Source organism: Sciurus vulgaris, assembly GCF_902686455.1.
Source record: "Sciurus vulgaris genome assembly, chromosome: 16".
Taxonomy (NCBI): domain Eukaryota; kingdom Metazoa; phylum Chordata; class Mammalia; order Rodentia; family Sciuridae; genus Sciurus; species Sciurus vulgaris.
Genome location: NC_136477.1, coordinates 20755927 through 20774749, shown reverse-complemented (window position 1 = coordinate 20774749; position 18823 = coordinate 20755927). Strand labels below are relative to the sequence as shown.

Genomic DNA, 18823 nt, shown 5'->3' with positions numbered 1-18823 from the left:
ACCTCTGGCAGGATGTCCCTTTGGGTGGGAGGGCAGCTGGGTCTCTCATCAATGGAAATGTCACTTGAGCCCTTAGGAGCCATGGGGGCTAAAAGGGACAGGTGTATGGTGCAGAGTACACGGCGCACTGAGAAGCACAGCTTCTGAGCAGCAGCCCCGGCCTCTTCCAGAGCGGCAGAGCCAGTGAGCCTGGGCACAGCCATCCTTTTCTTTTTCTTTCTTTTTTCTTTTTTTTTTGGTGTGTGTGTGCTTCATGTGGCAGGAGAGGAAATGTAGTGTTTCCTGTGGATGAAGTGAAGTTACCGTCCAGGTGCTTTATGCTATGGGAAATCGCTTCCATCGTAGATCACAGGTCGGTCAACTGCCAAGTGGTAAAATACTTTTTTTGAGACAAACCTAAAGAAACAGAAATGGGAAGGGAGGGTGTCACCCGGAGAGCTGAAAACCTGGGGGGTGGCGGCAGCAGTGGGGGCCTCCTGTGGTTGCTGTGTGGCCCTGGTTGGCTGTGGTGCTGGAGTTCCCCAGGGAGACAGCTGCTCCTGAGAGTGCAGGCTCTCCTGGGTCCCTGGGTCCCTTTCCTGCTTGTCTTAGAGATTTCTCTCCCTGCAGAAGGTCAGGTGGCCTTGGAACAGCACCGTGGTTGTCTTGGGGAATAATGTCCTTTCTGTCACAGGCTGTGAACATTTAGTTGCGGCAGTGGGGGCTGCCTGGGAGGAGGGGATGGACCAGGTGCTGGAGGCAGCGTGAGGCTGGGGCTGGCGGGGACCTCATTCCCACTGGCATGCAGGTCCTTGGGCATGCTGGGCGTACCGAGGTCCTGCTGATTCAGGGGGTTCATTTCCCCATGGGAGTGCAAGGGCCAGGCAAGGGGAGAGGTGGGAAGGCCATCCTCCAACCTGTCCTGAAGCGGACACCCTTGGCTTCAGCCCTGGGAGTTCAGGCCCTGGAGGTGGCAAAGGGCTAGCACAGTTTTCTCCCCGAGTGCCCCTGTTTAGTTATCGTGCTAAAAGCCAAGAGCTGTGTGGGGAGGGAAGTGGCCAGCCCAGGGCCCTGCTCAGAAGGATGTAGACGGAATAGTCCAGGGAGGTCTCTTTAAAGAAGCAGCCCCAGTTAAGGGCCTGTCTGAGGCCAGGAGACCTAAAGGACGGGTAGGTACCTTGTCCTTGTGGTGTATGCTACCAATGTGGGTCCTCTCTCCCGCTCCCTCCCTGACTGTCCCCTCTGGCCTTCTCCCTCTACATTCCATTGTCCTGACCATCTCCCAGATAAGACCCGCCTGAATCTGTGGCTGACCTTTAGAGTGCGTCCCACAGATGCCCCGGGCTGCTGCTGTGACAGGGCCCAGGGGCTTCACCTTTGCAGTCTTAATCCTGTTTCTCTCAAGTTTCCTTCTCCCTCCTGTATCTCTCTTTCTCCTTCATTCGTTTGCCCAGCCTCTCCACTGCATTTCCTGAGCCCCTTCTTTGAGCATTAAGAGTCCAGTGCCAAGCAGAGGCAAGTCCCCGTGGCATAGGAATTCTGCAGGGCTGGAGTAAGTTGCTGGCAGGCGGTAAGACCCTTTATAAAGCCCTAATGAGCACTGGAACAGAGTGCTGTTAACAAGGAACTGCGGACAGCCAGGTGTGGCGTGCACACCTGTAATCCCAGCAACTCGGGAGCCTGAGGCAGGAGGATCACAAGTTCTAGGCCAGCCTTGGTGACTTAACCAGATCCTGTCCCCAAACAAAAGATAAAAGTGTTGGGGATGTGGCTCAGTGGTAAAGTATTCAATTCCTAGTATCAAAAACTAAAAACAATAAACAAACCCCACAAACCCCAAACCAAAAATCTAGATAACTGAATGATCTATTCAATGGTCAGTGTTGACACTGTGCCTGAGAACGTTCAGGAAGCAGGGAGGCAAGGGAGACCAGGTGGTGACATCCTGATGCTGGTGAGGGAGCCCCTACCTTGAAAAGGTGTTGTCAAACACCAGCATGTAGATGCCGGGCGTGCGGACCTTCAGCTGGCCCTGGATGTTCTCCTTGTGGGAATTGCATCTGGTCGTGGGAATGAGGACCTGGGAGGGAAGCAGACGGAAAACACATCACAGAGGCCGAGAACCCCATGGCTGCTCTGGGGTGATCTTTCGTTTTCAGTGGGGAGGCTGAGCGTTCTGTCGGGGGTCACAGCTGAGGAGTGGCGGGGTGCACCCCCTGAGTTTGGTGACACTTGTGGCAGTGGGGCTGTGTGAGTGTCACCTGGAATCATAAGCTGGCTCCCCAGCCTCCCTGACCACAGCCAACGCCAGATCCCTCACCACCTGGGAGTCCCTTCTAGGCTTTAGGAAGCCAGGGCTCACTCTAGGTGACATCCATGTGTCCAGCTGTCTCCTGCTGGTCCGGGGCTGCCCTTGATCTTTCCAGGTGACGATGCCTCAGGCACTTGGTGAAGCTGCCGGCCCCACCACAGGCTCCTCTCCTAGCTGTGCCCCGCTGGCCCACGTGCCCCAGCACCCTTTCATCTTTCCAAGTGGGACCCTTGGCTTCCTGTTTACTTTCTGTTTTCTCTGGGAATGACAAATTTGTCCCAGGAAATATTTATTTTCTCGGGCCATTTTCCAAGGGCCCTGTCATCAGAGACCAAATCTGAGCAGATGATGTGTGTTGGCCAGGGCCAGGCTGGGGACCTCAGATGGCCCCACCAGGGCAGGACCTTCCACTTGCTGGCCAGCTAAGACAGGGGCCCCACTTTAAAACCAAAGATATTGTAGGAAATGGAACAAAATCAACCAAGAATTTAATTAATTTTAAAATCTTCTTTTCCTTCCTCTTTCTTTCCCCCCAAGAAGTGACAAGCACCTAGAGGATCTTGTCTCACGAAGTGTCCCCGTCTTCTGCTTGGGAACACCCACACTTAAATGTACACCAGAGGCTCTACAGACCACAGGGACATCTTCACACTCTGAGTTCCTAATGTGGCAAAGCGCCCCAGAGAGGACCATTTTTATTCTTTTAAAAAAAATCAAATGTATCTTTTTCAGAAATTCAATTTGTTATATTCATTTTTACTTTTTCCTATTAATCATTTTAAACCTATACAAAAATGATCAAATCCCAAATAATTATAAAAACGAGATGGTTTTTCAACTCAAACTTGAAAACAGCTGCATATCTCTCAAAGCCTTACACATTGACAACAAGTTCCCAAAGTGAAGTGAATCCCACCTAACGCTCTGCCCTCAAGGATCTTGGGGTTCAATGGAGACGACAGATGAGAACACTGGGAGACGGGGTAGGGTGGCCTGTCCCAGCCTGGTAGGAGAGGAGGTGGAATCCTAGGGACACTGAACTTGGAGAACTCAGAATTCAAGTTATACAAAGTATGTTCTCTGGTTCCAATAAAATTAAATTGTCGGGAGCTGGGAATGAATCACTGCCTCAAACTATGTAACCCTGGACAGTGAGACGGCCTCTCCTGGGAATCCTTCCATGGGAGGGTGCTGAGGGAAACGCCCATGTGCAGGTGACTCCTATTGATGGGAGAATTCCATCATGGAATTTACTAGTTCAAAAGCCTTGAATTTGGATCCCAGCTGCCTGGAGGTAGAAGAGATGGGCATGAAATGATAAGCCCAACTAAGCTGTTTTGCTCACAAACTTCCTCCTGTTTACCTCAAGAAGCCTTTTCACAGTGAATCCCTTTGATGTTTAAAACCTATAAAATAAACACGCAGTGCCCTGTTCATTATTGGATCCGACCCCATCAGGGCTGATTTATCCACCGAGGCCTGCTTCATCTATTTCTGCCTGTTTGTCTTTATTTCCCTTATTTCTTATCTTTCTAATCCAACTCATCACTCCATCCGGGGAACGTTCAACAGTCATGCAGGTTCATGATATTAAACCAGAAATCAAAAGTAGATCTCTGGAAAATTCCAAAATATTTAGAAGCTAAGTTATAAATTTAAACACATGGGTCAAAGAGAAGTCAGAAGGGAAACCACAAGGCCTGAGAGCAGGGTGTGCATGTTCCTGACTGGAGGGTGTGTTTGTGAGGCTGGGAGCTGCTGGTGGTGAGAGGGCAGGTGGGGCCTGAGAGGGACCCCAAGGAGAAGCGATGCACGCAGCGGCCATTAGCTAGGACTGCTGTGTGCAGCTCTGTGGCAGCCTGTTCTACTTGTGATCTTATTCAGTTCCATTAATGTTCTACAGTGTCCATTTCCATGAGGGACTCAATCCTGGGCGGCTGAGGGATTGAGTTCTGTGGTGCATAACCTGACATTTCTGAGCCTGGCTGAGACACTCCCCGAGGCCTGCGTGGTAGGAGCTGCTGCAGAGGCAGGCTTGCTGTCACCTGGGGACCCTGTGTGTCCCGTCCTGAACGTCACACTTACAGCCTTGAGAACAGAGCAACATGGAGAGCAATTCTTCTGAAGAGGATCTGGTAAAGCAGACACCACATGTTCCTTCAAATAATGCTTTTCGTTTCTTCCGAACATTCTATTCCAGAGAATTTCCATTCATTTAGCTGCTATTTTCCCACCATGGCCAAAACATGATATTTTTCCATTATTACTTTAAATAAATTTTAAAAATATAAAAAAGTCTGGTGGAGATTAACAAAGGCTCTGGGATCCAAGTACACGCGCACTGCTCAGGGTTGGGCAGGTGACCAGGGTCTCCTTGGTGTGAGCCTGAGAGGGTCTCTGTTGTGTTAGCTCTGGGGCATCTTCCACCAGCCCCAGTGACAGAAGAGTCACAAAAGGCCACGTACTGTGAGTCCATTCACACGAAATGGAATCAGTAGATCAGAGGCAGGTGGAGGATGGGAAGTGACTGCTGGTGGGCACAGGTTTCTTTTTGGGATGACAAAAATGAGTAGAGAGCAGGAATGGGCGCACCACTCTGAATGTCTCAAAACCGCTGCCTTGTACACTCCGTGCGGGCGAAGAACACGGTATGTGGATTACGTCTTGATTGACAAGGCCCCCCTCCCCTCCTCTTCCTTTTTGTCAGTCCGAGCTCCTCTCTGGCTCCCTCTGAGGCCCTAAGCAGGCCGTCAAGCTTTCTGGCCAAAGATGGGTCCTCTGGCTAGAGAAAGGCCAGGGCCTGGGTCGTGCCCTCTGCTTTGTCCCCAGGCTTCTGGCCAATAGTCTGCGCCCTGGGAGCCTCAAGTCCTTGGTTCACTGTTTCTACTATCAGGGGCCATGACCTTAATGGAGGAAGCTGCTCAGGAGAAAGGGTGGCACGGGGTCGAGGTGTCTGACAGTGCCTCTGGGGATGGGGCCGTCCTGCGCAGCTCGTTCCCCCGACTCTCCTCCCCCAATCCTCCCCCTCTCCCTCCCTGCCTCGTAACTGCTGCTCCTGCTTTCTCCCAGGGAGGCCTTCCCCACCATCCCAGGGGTATCCCTCCCTGGCCATCATCCTTGAGGCTGGGACAGTGTCCTTCCAGCTGCACCCTCTGGGCCCACAGACCTCCATCGTGACAATCACCACCTGGAATCGCAGGTGTTATTTTCCAGGGTTTCTCTCCTATCGCACTGTGAGCTAGCTCCTCAGGGGCAGATCTCATGTTGTCCCTTCAGCTCTCTATCCCCAGTGGGCCCTAGAGTCTAGTAAACAGTAGAAGCTCAATAACTGCGTGTCTGTAGATTGCAAGTACCTAGGGCAGTTCCTTGTCTCCACATCTGTGCAATCATGAAACCTGAGTCCTGCAATCTGCATAGTCCCTGTCGTTTCCGGTTGACCTGGGGCTAGTGGAGGGGGCACACAGGAGTCCCCTGGACAGACGCTGAGGGCACGTGCCTGGAAAAGGCTTCTCTAGGATAACACTTTTCAGGGCACCTCTGGTCAAGATCATAGCCATCCCATGGCCGGCTGGTGACAGTGGGACTTGTGAAGGCAGAGAAGCACCTGAGCACCATATGTGGGCTCTTCTGCCCCCTGGTGTTCACTGTGGGGAAACACAGTGGTTACCCACACCCAGGAAGGCCACCAGGAGGCTCAAGCTCTGCCTCCCAGGGTCAGGAGGACTTGGTGGATAAGTGAATGAGCAGGGGAGGGACACGTGGCTCAGCCTCATGGGGGCAGGCAGGACAGTCAAGTCCTGGACACCTGATCTGCCACTTCCCCAATGTTCCTCAGGGTCTAGCCCGGGTGGTGCCTGGTGAGCATGGAGACACTCGTGGTAAGCCCTTGACAGAGTGCGGGTCCTTCACGAGACGCTGGCAGGCACACTGGCCACACTGCTGCTGGATCAGCTATGGCCCTGGAGGGTTCCTGTGCCCTCAGGAACTGGACCCTGCTTCAGAGAGAGAGAGTGCCTCTCCTGCAGAGTTGGCAGTGCTGAGTCTGGGGTTGTATGGAGGCACCTGGTACCAAGGTGCCAGGGGTGGCCCTCTAAGTGGAAGTTCCCTCTGTTCAGGGGGGAACAGCCCCCAAAGCAAGGCCAGTGGCACTGGCTGCAAGCCCCAGAGGAAGTGAAGGAACACAAGACCCCATTAAACAAGGCTATCTCGAGGGGGTGGAATTACACTGTAAGAGTGAGTTTGGGGGCTGGGCTGTGGCTCAGTGGTAGAGCGCTAGCCTAGAACTGTAAGGCACTGGGTTTGATGCTGAGCACCACATTAATAAATAAAGGTACTGTGTCCATCTACAACTAAATATATATAAAAAAGGTGAGTTTGAAGAGGACGGAAATGGCCAAGCACCCCCTACAGTGAGCAGGCTCCACTGCAGCGGAGACGGCAGGCGCGCAGACGTTCGCCTCTCTGTGGACACGACACTGGAAGCAGAGCAGCCGCGGTCGTGTGCCCGTGAGGCCCAGCCTGCCTTTCTGCCTTCCTCATCCCTCACTGGAGCCCTTAACAGCACCCAGGGAACCAGACACTCTAGGGACCAACCGATATCATGGCAGAGATTTCGCAGGGCTCTGGCTTCATGTGACTTCAAGCTGCTCTTCCCCATCTCGATCCTTGCTGTTCGTGCAAAATGGAGACTTCAGCTTTCAGCTCTGGTCCGGTGCATCTGACTGCTCCACCATCCCTTTGTGACCCTCCACTACCCTGCAGAGCCGCAGGCAAGGGATTCAGACCCCAGGTGTGGGATTCCCTCTTCCTCACCCTGCACCAGATCAGTCATTCCTGGAGCCCGGATGCCCTCTACTCTGGATTCCATCCATCCTTTGCTGTGGTTCCAGCCCCTGGATCTGTACCGGTGGTTCTCAACCTGGGCTGCTCCCTGGAATCCCACAGGGATGGCTGGGGCCTGCTCCTGGAGATTCCGACTTAGCCATGTGGCCTCAGCAGTGGGGTTGTTAGATCTCCAGATGTTTCTAACATGCAGCCCAAGTTGAGGACCACAGTCTAGACACCGTCAATATTGCACACCTAGAAGGTCATAGGCGTTGATGAACTGGTATGTGCCATTCAATTTTAAGCCTCACCAACCAAGTGATAAACTGGGGCTGTGTTTACTGCTATGCTTGCAGGTGAGATGCAGAATACCCTAAGCTAAACCAGAGCAGAGAGGTCACACCTCCTGAGGTGACTCATTCCTGCTTTGCACAGGTCTGTGAGAAAAATCATTCTTCAAATTGAATCCTACATTTGTATTCCCCCAAGTTTCACCCACTGATTTATCCCGAGATCAGACTGGATCTGTCAGGGGGTAACCTTGTGACATTTGAAGACTACTCTTCTGAGCCTCTGGGGTCTTTCCTTCCCCAAGCTGAACAAGCCCCAGGTGCTTTGCCTGCCCTGCATGGCATGACCCAGAACACAGACGGCCTGCTCAGAGGGGTGCAGCCTGCTCTGGGAGAGGCTGCCCAGGCATGCTGGTACGCGTGCAAAGTCCCCAGGCAGGAGCCCGGCCTACCTTGCACTGATCCAGTGGTGTGTCCTCTGCCTCTCGGAAGACCACACTGAAGGAGATGCTCTTGGGGTCGGAGGAGAAGACCCAGCTGATGGTGAGGCCTGCCTCGTTCACGGTGATGGGGATCAAGCTGTAGGTACTGGACCTCACGAACAGCTCCCTGTTGCCCTCCCCAAAGTTGGCGATCTCTTCCACTGTGAGGGGCAACTTGATCCTGAAATGAAAGTGCAGACATGGAGCTGAGCCACTGCACAGTGTCGGCAGCCACTGGCCGGGACATCCATGGCTTGGAGGCGGTCCAGAGGACAAGCCCTGGGCCCCCTTGAAAATCATGGGATGTGCAGCCCACTCCAGTAAACATCCCCAGAGTGCTCACTGCATGCCTGGCACAATTCTAGGCCTGGGTCACAGCAGCAAAACACGCAGATGACAGCCTTGCCCACGTGGAGCTGAGAGGAGGCGTGGCCCGCGCTGCGCCCCTCAGGGACAGCGAGTAAGTGATGGGGCCTGTTTCCCTCGCCCTCCTGAAGCTGCCCACTGCTCGGCTGTCTACTGGCTCTCTGCCCTTTCTCATTCCACCTCCCGCCTTCAGGTTTCGCCTCAGTAGCTCACGCCTCCCTCTCCACAGTCCCTCCCCTCCTCTGACTCGGGCCCCTGAGGACGGCGTGTGGACGCCTGCCCTCTGGTCCCCGCCACACCCAGAGCAGTGGGATGGTTTGAGGGCGTGGAGGTTCTCGAGGCTGTGCCCCTGGTTCTACCTCGTCCTGGGGGAGCCTCCCGGGAGTCGGGGTGGGGGGCCTACTGAGGGAGCTGCTGGGCTCTGGGGCCCCTCGGCAGGACCCGCTCCGTGACCTGAGGTGAGGAGCCCAGGGCCTGCCCACCTCTGATCCCCCACGGGGTTCTTCCTCATCTTATGGCTGGTGAGGGACCACATTGGAAGATGACCTTGACCTGCTCAGGACTCTCCTGCTGTTCTGCTCTGCTGCCCCAAGGCTGGGCTGGCCCCGCCCTCACGATGGGCAGCTGGAGGCCAGGTTAGTGCAGGATCATGGAGACAGGGGCTGCAGCACAGAGCTGTGACTGAGGGTGGCGTGGCCTTCTGCAAATCACTCACACTCTCCAAATCTCACTGCCTCAACTGTGAAGTGAGCCCCGCCCTCTGACCTATGACCTGACCTCATGTGTTGTCACAATGACCAAGTGGGAAAGACATGCTTGTTCTCATTTTACAGATGAGGAAATTAAGGTTCATATATATCAAGAAATTTCAGCTGGGCTCACACAGATGGATCCAGAGCCATTGTCTTTGTACTACACCAGACTGCCTTTTGTGGAGAAAATAACTGACTGACCCTTTTAACACAGGTGAAAAAGTTAAAGCTCAGAGAGGCTAGGCAACTTGCCTAAGAGTGCACAGCAAGCAACAACAGGTGTTGGAGAGGATGTGGGGAAAAAGGTATACTCATACATTGCTGGTGGGGCTGCAAATTAGTGCAGCCACTCTGGAAAGCAGTGTGAAGATTCCTTAGAAAACTTGGAATGGACCTACCATTTGAACCAGCTATCCCACTCCTTGGCCTATACCCACAAGACTTAAAATCAGCAAACTACAGAGATACAGCCACATCAATGTTCATAGCTGCTCAATTCACAATAGCCAGATTGTGGAACCAACCTAGATACCCTTTGACTGATGAATGGATGAAGAAACTGTGGTATATATACACAATGGAATATTACTCAGCCATGAAATATAATAAAATTATGGCATTTGCAGGCAAATGGATGAAATTGGAGAATATCATGCTAAGTGAGATAAGCCAAACTCAAAAAACTAAAGGACAAATGATCTTGCTGATAAGCGGATGATGACACATAATGGGGGGTGGGGGGCAAAAAATGGAGGAAGGAGGGATACTGTATAGAGGGATAAGAGGGGGTGGGAGGGTGGTGGGGAAGAAAAAAAATAACAATGAGTCAAAAACTATTACCCTAGGTAAATGTATGATTACAAAAAACGGTTATGCCTCTACTTCATGTACAAACAGAGAAACCAAGATGTATCCCCATTTGTTTACAATAAAAATGAATAAAAAAAACAGAGTGCACAGCAAGTAAGTGCTAACCTTGAGAGTTCTACCTGCCTTCAAAGCCCCTGGACTATGCAAGGAGAAGAGAAAACCAGTGATTAATAAAGCCAAATGCTGTAAAGAACAGCTCTAAGTTACTCACCTTTGTGAGGATTTAGTTCAATGCCATACTTCTCCCCGTATGAGCTTATTTCTAATAAAAGTGTTGCCACAATATTTACAATTTTCAAGAATCTGAGAGAAAAGGTTATGTGTGTGGGAGGTCATTTGGGAAGGAGCGCTTTCTCATAATGTGGAAATCATATCACATTATCATGTAAAAAGTCACTGATTCTGACAGCATGTCCCCCTGATGCTGGGTCACCTTCTAATCTCAGCTCCAGGACTCTCCCTGGTACCAGCTGGACTGGTCTTATCTCTTTTACCTCTTCTGGATGCCATCCACTTTTCAAGAAGGTTCAATTCTCCAATCTCTCTAAAATACGTGCTGATAAAGGCAAATCGAGGGTTGTTCCAGCTATCCTCAAATACAATATTAAGTACAAGAAGCCCACTGTCTACCCAGACTCATATAAAAGTGTAAATTCTACTGAGTGACTCCAGAATCCTAGCTTACAGGCACCCAAAGTACCAAGAACTTCACCGTGTTTGGAGACAACCCAACCTGTTCAGATTTCTTGCAATGTGGGTACGATGAGAAAGAGGCAGAAAAAAATCAGATCCAGGAGAGCATCTTCTGGCTCGTACGTTATTCTTTGTTGCATTTATACTATTCTCTTTAAGGGTTGAGTTTTGGATTCTGTGTGTTCTAGTTATTTCCTAATCTCGTGATTTTCCTCATTCTTTTCCTTGAAGGTTAAAGTAAAATAAAAAATCATTATGAACAACTTTAAACATTCCCTACTCTTCCTCACTAAGTACAACTAAAAAACCTGGAAATAGGCTGTAGATAATCAGCATAACCAAAGGGTAGGAAAAGGAAGGCAGGCTGGCTAGGAACACCAGGACTTGAGGAAAATCACTGTGACCTGGCTTATTTGGCCCCTATTGACATAAAACTGAAAACCACCTTTCATACTAAGCACCAGAAAAATCACACTCTGCATAAGGAAAGGCAGCCAGCAGAGACCACCTGACATGGGTCAGATGTGGGCACTCAGACAAGGTTTTTTAAGTAGCTGTCATTGAAATGCCTCAATGACAATCTAAATATTCTTGAAATAATAAAAAAGTTAAAAAAATATACCAAAGAAACAGAAGATTAAAAAAAAGAATCAAATGGAAATTTTAGCACTAAAACCACCACCACCACCACCATCATAATAATAATAAAGAATCTTAAGTATGGGCTCAAGAGCAGAATGCATATGAAAGTTCAACTTTAAGAGAGAAAAAGAGAAATTATGAGAGCTAAAACCACATAGAGAAGGGAGACTGGAAAACAAATAAAAACCCCAGAGCTTCACGGACCCCCAAGACCGTAATAAACTACCTAACATTTGTGTTCTGGAGTCCTGAATGGAGAGGAAGAGACAGGACATATTCAAGGAAATGATGCCTAAAATCTTCTCAAATTTGGTCAAAGATGAGAAAGATTCAAGGACTGAACATAGCCCAGTAGGAAAAACACAAAGAAGTTCATGCTCAAACCTATCCTGATTAATCTTCTGGAAACAAAAGACAAAGAAAAAAATCCTGGGAGCAGCCAGAGAGAAATGGTGTATTATCTTTGGGGCACACTCATTTGATTGACAGGGCGTTTTTCAACTAATGCCCCTGAAGCCAAAGGAAGGGGCACAACAGGTTTCAAATTCTGAAAGAAGAGCACTGTTAACTGTAAATTCTGTATCTGGCAAAGTTCCCTTCAGATGGCTTGTTGAGTCCAGCAGGACAGTAGAGGCACTGTACATCACGGCCAAGTGGGATTTCTCTCAGGTAAACAAGGTTGGTACAATATTTGAAAATCCACTAGTGTAATTCATCAGTTCAGATGGCAAAGGAAGGAAAAGTCTGGGACCATGTCAACCGAGACACAAAAATCATTTGGCAAAATTCATCACTGATTCATGACAGCCCAAGACCTCTTTAAAGGCTTCTCATTGACACTGTGAATAGCACTTGAGGAACATTCTGGAAGCTTTTATCTCTGCATATCTAATCATTATTTCCTTGGAATAAATTCCCAGACGTAGACTTACTGGGTCAGAGGGAATACAGAATACTTGAGCTTTGGGTACATCGGCAGCCAGTGTGCTCTCCAGAAAGGGGGAAGCAGACTTTTCCTGCCCCCCCAACACCAGCAGCCTATCTAATTTTTCATGTTGGTCTGCCCCTGATTCAAGACAGTCTTTGTTCAAGAATGTTCTTAGGATCACCTGAGAACTGGCTGAATGTGTTCTCTGCTCTCTCGTGACCACACCTAATGCTTCAGGAAATTCTGTTGATGCCCTCTTCAGAACAGATCCAGAACCTGCCTCTGCCATCACCTGGACCAGAGCTCCGGGGTTCCTAACAGGCCTCAGCCCCTGCTCTTCACATGGCAAAGAGTGATCCCTTTTCAAATATAAATCAGAATAAGTCACTCTTCTGCTCTAAATAGAATCGTTGGGCTTCCATTTCTCCCATATTAGAAGCTGAAGCCTTTACAATGGCCAGCAGGGCCCTATGTGACATGGATCTCTGTTCCCTGATTCCAGCTTTCTCAGTCTCCTGGTGACAGCTGCACTGGCCTCTTCCTGGCACCTTGATCATGCCAGGTGCCACCGTCCTGAGGCCTTCCTACTGACTGCTCCCTCCACTGGAAATGCCATTTCCTCAGAGAGGCTATTGGTCTGGCAACTCCTTTCTAATCTTATCTTCTTACAGTCACTCTATTTGCAATCTCAAGTTTCTCTCTCCTTTATTCTATTCTCTATTTATTTTTTTCCACTGCAAACATGACCTTGTAACAAATATAGTATTTTTTTCTTCTTACCATTTCTTGTCTGTCAATTTCTGATGAAATACAAACACCACAGGGGTCAGGGGTCTTTGTCTGTTTGTGCACTGATGTACTCAAAGCACCCACGACAGTGCCTGGCACAGAGTAATGGACGAATCTCAGGCAAGGAATCACTGAGACTGTTCAATGACCATTATGCAGTCCTTGCATTTGAGACAGGAGAAATGGATGCTGTGGGAAAATACTCCCTCTACAGTGAATTTAAAAAGCTTGCAAAATATTTCAAATATTTGTGCCAAGGGGCTGGGTTGTGGTTCAGTGGTAGAGCGCTTGCCTAGCACTTGTGAGGCCCTGGGTTCGATCCTTAGCACCACATAAAAATAAAATAAAGGTATTGTGTCCACCTATAACAACAACAAAAAAATATAATATATATACATATATATTTTTTTAAAAGTGCAAATACTTATGCAAAAAAAACTATAAGTATAAATGCATACAAAAAAGACTGGAAGGCTACTGTGAAAGTTGTGAGAACAAAAATGGAGTCACTTTTGTTAAATCCTAAAGGAATAAATAAAGTCAGAAGGCTATGAAGGAGGGGCTCTCATGTTGACGCCTGATAACAAGATCACAAAACAAAGATTCTGCCAGAACTTTTTACAAAATTCACTGTAACCTTCCACAGAAAATACCTCTGCAAAGACGTCTGTCCATCCTTGGATTGACTTCACCTTTGTTACTGTTCACCAGAGCCAAGGGCTATGCTTTCAGAATAACATGTGCAATCCTCTACTTCCGTCTTGAAAAAGCATCCCCTTGTTTCAGCCTCCCTGAACATGCACACAGGTCACTAAGGCAAGCATGTGCCCTTTGCAAAGTTACTCCCAAAGAAACTTATTAATCTCTGGAGAATGTGTTTGTCATTCAGGTTGACACTATATACCAAAATGGTTTACTTACTTCCATTTTCCCCAATAAAATGTATTGCTCTTACAACAAGAAAGTTAAAGTTGTTTTCAAAAACAACATGGGTTGGGGGAAGAAAGGACCCTAAAGGAGCACAGGGAACTTTCAGAGCATTCTGTATCTTAACTGTAGTGGTGATTACACTGCATTATTTGTCAAAAACCAAGCACTATATGCTATAAAAAGTGAATCTTTATATATATACATATATGTAAATTATGGAGAATCACAACCTCTGGGACAGGAGTCCCCTGTGTTTCTCCTTTAAAGCAAAGCAAGAAAACTTCTTTTTCCTTTTTCTTAAAACTGTTACTGGATTGGCATAAGGACCAAGCAAATTAGATGACCACAAAGGGACCCAAGGGCAGCTTTCTTGGGCAGGCTTGGCTTTCCAAGGAACCCCTCTTCCATGCTAAGGATGCGAGGTGGCTGGCAAATTTGTTAACAGCCAACTGCTGGAGGCTTAGGTGAAGGGTGAGTTTGCCTCAGGTCAAACTGAAGGAGCTACTCCTGTGAGTAAAGGGAGGGACTGAGGGACTGTCCCAGAAGGTCCTTTTGCTGTGGGCAACTCCCACCTTCTCTCTTGGCTGAAAAGGATAGGTTGCTCCATTGTGGTCCACTTTGAGAAAAAGGAAACTGAACTCAGTAAAGTTGTGACACCCTTGGCCATCTGGTAAGTCCCCGGTGCGCACGCTGAGACTCTTGTTTTCACACATCTTGTTCCTCTTTGGGGGGACATGTGTGGTTCCACTGGTGTAGGAGTCAAGGTTAGCGGGACCTGAGGATCTCGGGATATCTGCTCCTTTCTGGTCTGTCCTAGGTTCTCATCTGTTTGTTGGCCTTGGGTTTGGGAATTCCTTCTGGTTGTCTGTCTGTGTTTTTGCTTGTATTTGTTTCTGCCCCTTTTAAGACATGGGCAATACTGTGTTGATCGACAGGTAGTCTCTTGGGAAAGATCTTGGCTGTCTGTCTTAAAGGTTTGTATCTGCTGGCCATGGTTTTAGGGATCCTCTCTGGTTATCTGTCTCTGTGTCTCTTTTTTGTACAATCTTGCAATTGGAGTTGGTCTGTCAGAGGTTAAGTAAGTGGAAGGAATTTGCATGTGCAGGTCTGTCTGTTTTAAATGTTCCCATCTGTCAGTCATGGTTTTGGTGATCCTCTCTTGTCTGTCTTTGTGTTTTTTGTATCTGTTACTGGCCCTTTAAGACATGGGGCAAATACATTCATCTTACCAGTAGTCTCCTGGGAAGAAAGATCTTGGCTGAATGGGCCACCTACAGGTATAAACCTATCTAAGAAAAAGGTGTTTTAGTATAACACAATCTGGCCCTTGAATGTTTTTCTGGTTTATCATATAACCTTGCAGTTGAAGTTGGTCTGTTCAGAAGTAAAGCATGTGAAAGAGATTCTGTATGTTCAGGCATTTATGCAGTTGCACGATAAGGAGTCTGACTAGCCAGAAGCTACGCTGAAGGTGTGCAAGGATAGCAGGACACCAGAAGAAAGGGTTAAAAAAACATTTAAGTCCTTTAAGCCCAGAGCTGGCATTCCCGGCTCTGTCAGCCTGGCACCAGGCAGCCACAGATCATCTCCCTGGAGGTCAAGGACATCAGCCTAGGGCTGGGAAAAAAAAAAAAAAAAAAAAAAAAAAAATCCCAGGAAAGCTGTCTGGGCTGTAGAAAAATGGCCAAAGAGAACATGGCTTCTGCTCTGCCTTCCAGCTCTTATTGCCCATGGAGGGTAGAGGTTGCTGGCCACAAAGGACAGGGCAGTAGGTTCCGGCCCTCTCAGTCTATGACCCGGGGACAGGAATAGTCTCCCCTTCTGATCTGACAGGACACCCCATTTGGCCAGGGGTAGCCCTCACTTAGGCAGAGTAATTCTTGCTATAACAGTATCCCGTCAAACTCAGTGCATGGGAAGACTGGCAGGGTAAACACCTGCACTCAGAAAAGAGAAGGACAGAAGCTAAGGCCAACCCATGCTTTGCTGGCAGCCTCTGCAAAGGGGTCTTCAAGGAAGCCTAAAGAAAAGAATGCCTAGTATAAGAAAAAGGCCCGAAATGAGACTGTGTACAACTGACGGCATTGTGATAATGATAAGGGAGAAAGGACAGGCTCAAAAATATCCCGTGCTCTAACCCTCTGCACACCACTGTGAGGGAAAAGATTAAGACACAGTTTTTGTATATGTCAGATTGTTTGACCCCTCTCCTGGGATGAAATTTGTCTTGTAAATTAAATGCACAGATAACATTCACAAGGATTGCTTCAGAACATGAATTTAAGACAGGATCTGAAATTAGAAAGGAGAAATAAGAAAGTTATAGGTATGGAAATATATTTAGTATGGAAAATTAGAAGGTAAAGAAATGTTTCTAGATGTGAAAGTCTTTTGCATGGTAAAGTAATATTCTTGTGCTAAAGTCCAAGATGAAAGAGGACAAAGCTAAGGAAGCAAACAAGCTGTAGAATGTAAGTTGCAGGTTTGTGCAAGGTAAATCTCAAAATGTTTGTGTATATGATTAAATTGGCTATAATTAGCACAGTGAGCGAGCTATTCAAAGTTTTAATGTACTGATAAGAAACAAAGTCTGAAACACTGATCGGCTCTTATCATGATAATTTTCTCATATGTTAGGTTTTATTACTTAGGAACACTAAGTCTTAAGGGAATTGGGGTTTGCACCGGCTTTCAAGCTTTGTAAATGATTAGTTTGTAACTGGTTAAATAAACACCTTTTATTTTAGGTTACTACAATATAGTTGATATTGTAGATATCAACTATATATATGTAGATACATATAACTAGATATATGTGACTATGTATACATCTGAGAACCATATCTGTTTGAGCCTTGCCTGGGTGTTATGTAAAAGTTTATAAAATGAATATTTACCTAGGTTTACTGGCAAGGTAACAGGTAAGTGCTCTCTTTTATACATTGTATCTGGCATAGAAGGGCCACATTACCATTTGAAGACCTGTCTTATATCTGTTTGCTTTGATTAAGTCTATCTGATCATTAATACTGTTTCCTAAATGTACAAGAGATTTAAGGCTACCCTTTGATTTTTCATTTGCTAGTACTACTATCCTATGCAGACCTATGATTATTGTTACCATATGCTATGAATTCTAAATTTTACTTTAAAAGTGAAACTTAATTAAATGTAAAGCTTAGGAGAGCACTTTACCAAGTTGGTGTTCTTCCAACTAAAATTGTCTGTAGCAGTAGTCTCCTTCAGATTTATATAGAAACAACAAAATTGGTTGGTATTTATTATTTATAAATTATATATAAAATTTTGTGCTACTGGGATGGGAATTTAAATATTTTTGGAAGTTATTATGGAGAACCTGATTTGTTCAGAGGTTGACAATGTGGAACATGAAAACAGTCTGCCACCTTTTCTATAAAAGGGAAGTTAAGGGTTCTCTTGGTTTTTCTGTTTGATTGTTTCAGATGTAATGTATAATATTAACTGATACTCAAAGACTCAGGAAAAAATACATGAGAACTTTGTAGGATGATATTTTAAAAGGGGGCAAAGATCAGATTCAGAAATAAAATGCTTTGTAGATTTGTCAAGAGGCCAGCCTCGCCTGAGTGAAGGTTCTGCCTCTCCTCCTTCTCCATGTTAGGATGGATCCTAAGTAGCTAGAATTAAGCTTACTTAAAGTTGTGTTCAAAAGGTAGATTTTTTTGTTGTAAAGATTACTGTGATTTCAAAGCAAATGGGATATAATTGGAAACTTAAGCAAACTTTTGGGTAAATTGTAAAAGGTATTTAGGTTTGTAAAAAGAGTTTTAAAGGAAAATAAAACTTAAATATAATTGAGTTGATAAATATATGGGAATATAGTTGGGAAAGTGCTAGCCTAGCATGTTTTTATATATATAAACACACACGCATGCATACGCGTATATATGGGTCTTGGTAGAGGCTAAATTGGCATCAGAGATACATTACTGTTTGTATTTTCCTTGTAAAATTTATACCTGTTGCCTGTTAAGTGTTTTACAGAAGTACTATAACAGAACCTGAATTAATCTGAGATGACAAGCCATCATCATCTATAGGACAGATAAGATATAAAGCTATAATGCCAGTACTAATACTGACCCCAATTAAATAAAAAGCATAATTAGAAAATTACAGATATTGAAGTTATAAGTTTTGATCTCCAAAAACTTGGAGATGAAAGTCAAGGAAGTAAAAAGGCCAAGTAGCCAACATTTTGGCTCTTGGCCTCTAAGGTCAGCTAGGACCCAGAGAACTATGGGACCCCTCTCTGGGCCCTGTAACTCTAAGTCACCTGATATGAGATCCAAGAGAACCCGAGAGAACGGGAAACCAAACTGTGCATATTTTGCAAAGAAGAGGGTCATTTTAGAGGGAAACGTCCCTGAGGCTTCCAAGAGAAGCTATTTATGGTCAGCAAGACTCTTACCCATCCTGGCAGATGGCACCACTGGTAGAGGAAAGCTAAAGGAACCGAGAGGCTTCACCCATGTTCCCAAGAGTGATCTCTGGAGAATCTCAGCTGACTCTTACTAGTAGATAGGAACGAGGTTGGTTTTGACACCTTAAACACCTGACAGGAGAGTATGGCCAAAGCAAAGTCCTACATGGACTTTTGAAAGGGAAAACAATAGTTTTTAAAAAATGTAACTTAAGATGTACACTTGTGTCAGCCCTACTGAAAGTAAGGAAAGTTGGAGGCTATAAGGGAAGGGTAACTGTGTGGGAGTGCCTAATAAAAATGATCACAAAGGACTCTAGAGTCACGAGGTTGTCCTGAGTCAATTTGAGCCTGATCCCATAGACCTATAAATCTTCCTAACCTCCTACACAGATTAACTGAATCTGTTTTTCATTGATGTGATTATGAATTACTGTCTTTATAGTTTTCAGAGACTGGCTGAAATACTAATTAGTTTTGTACAAATTGTTTACAAAAAAAG

The 18823-nt window shown here is 46.7% G+C and overlaps 1 protein-coding gene across 3 annotated transcripts in view; it reads right to left on the bottom strand.

The window, feature by feature from the left end:
* Positions 1-205: 205 nt before the first annotated feature.
* Positions 206-18823, bottom strand: part of FYCO1 (FYVE and coiled-coil domain autophagy adaptor 1) — a 73880-nt gene continuing 55262 nt past the window's right edge. For all 3 annotated transcript variants that reach the window (XM_079115445.1, XM_079115447.1, XM_079115446.1), the window contains exons 16-18: positions 7857-8067; positions 1950-2059; positions 206-396 (exon numbers count right to left, since the gene is read on the bottom strand). In XM_079115445.1, the coding sequence (XP_078971571.1) occupies positions 321-396; positions 1950-2059; positions 7857-8067 (397 nt within the window). In that variant the 3' untranslated portion in view covers positions 206-320. The remainder of the gene's footprint in view (positions 397-1949; positions 2060-7856; positions 8068-18823) is intronic.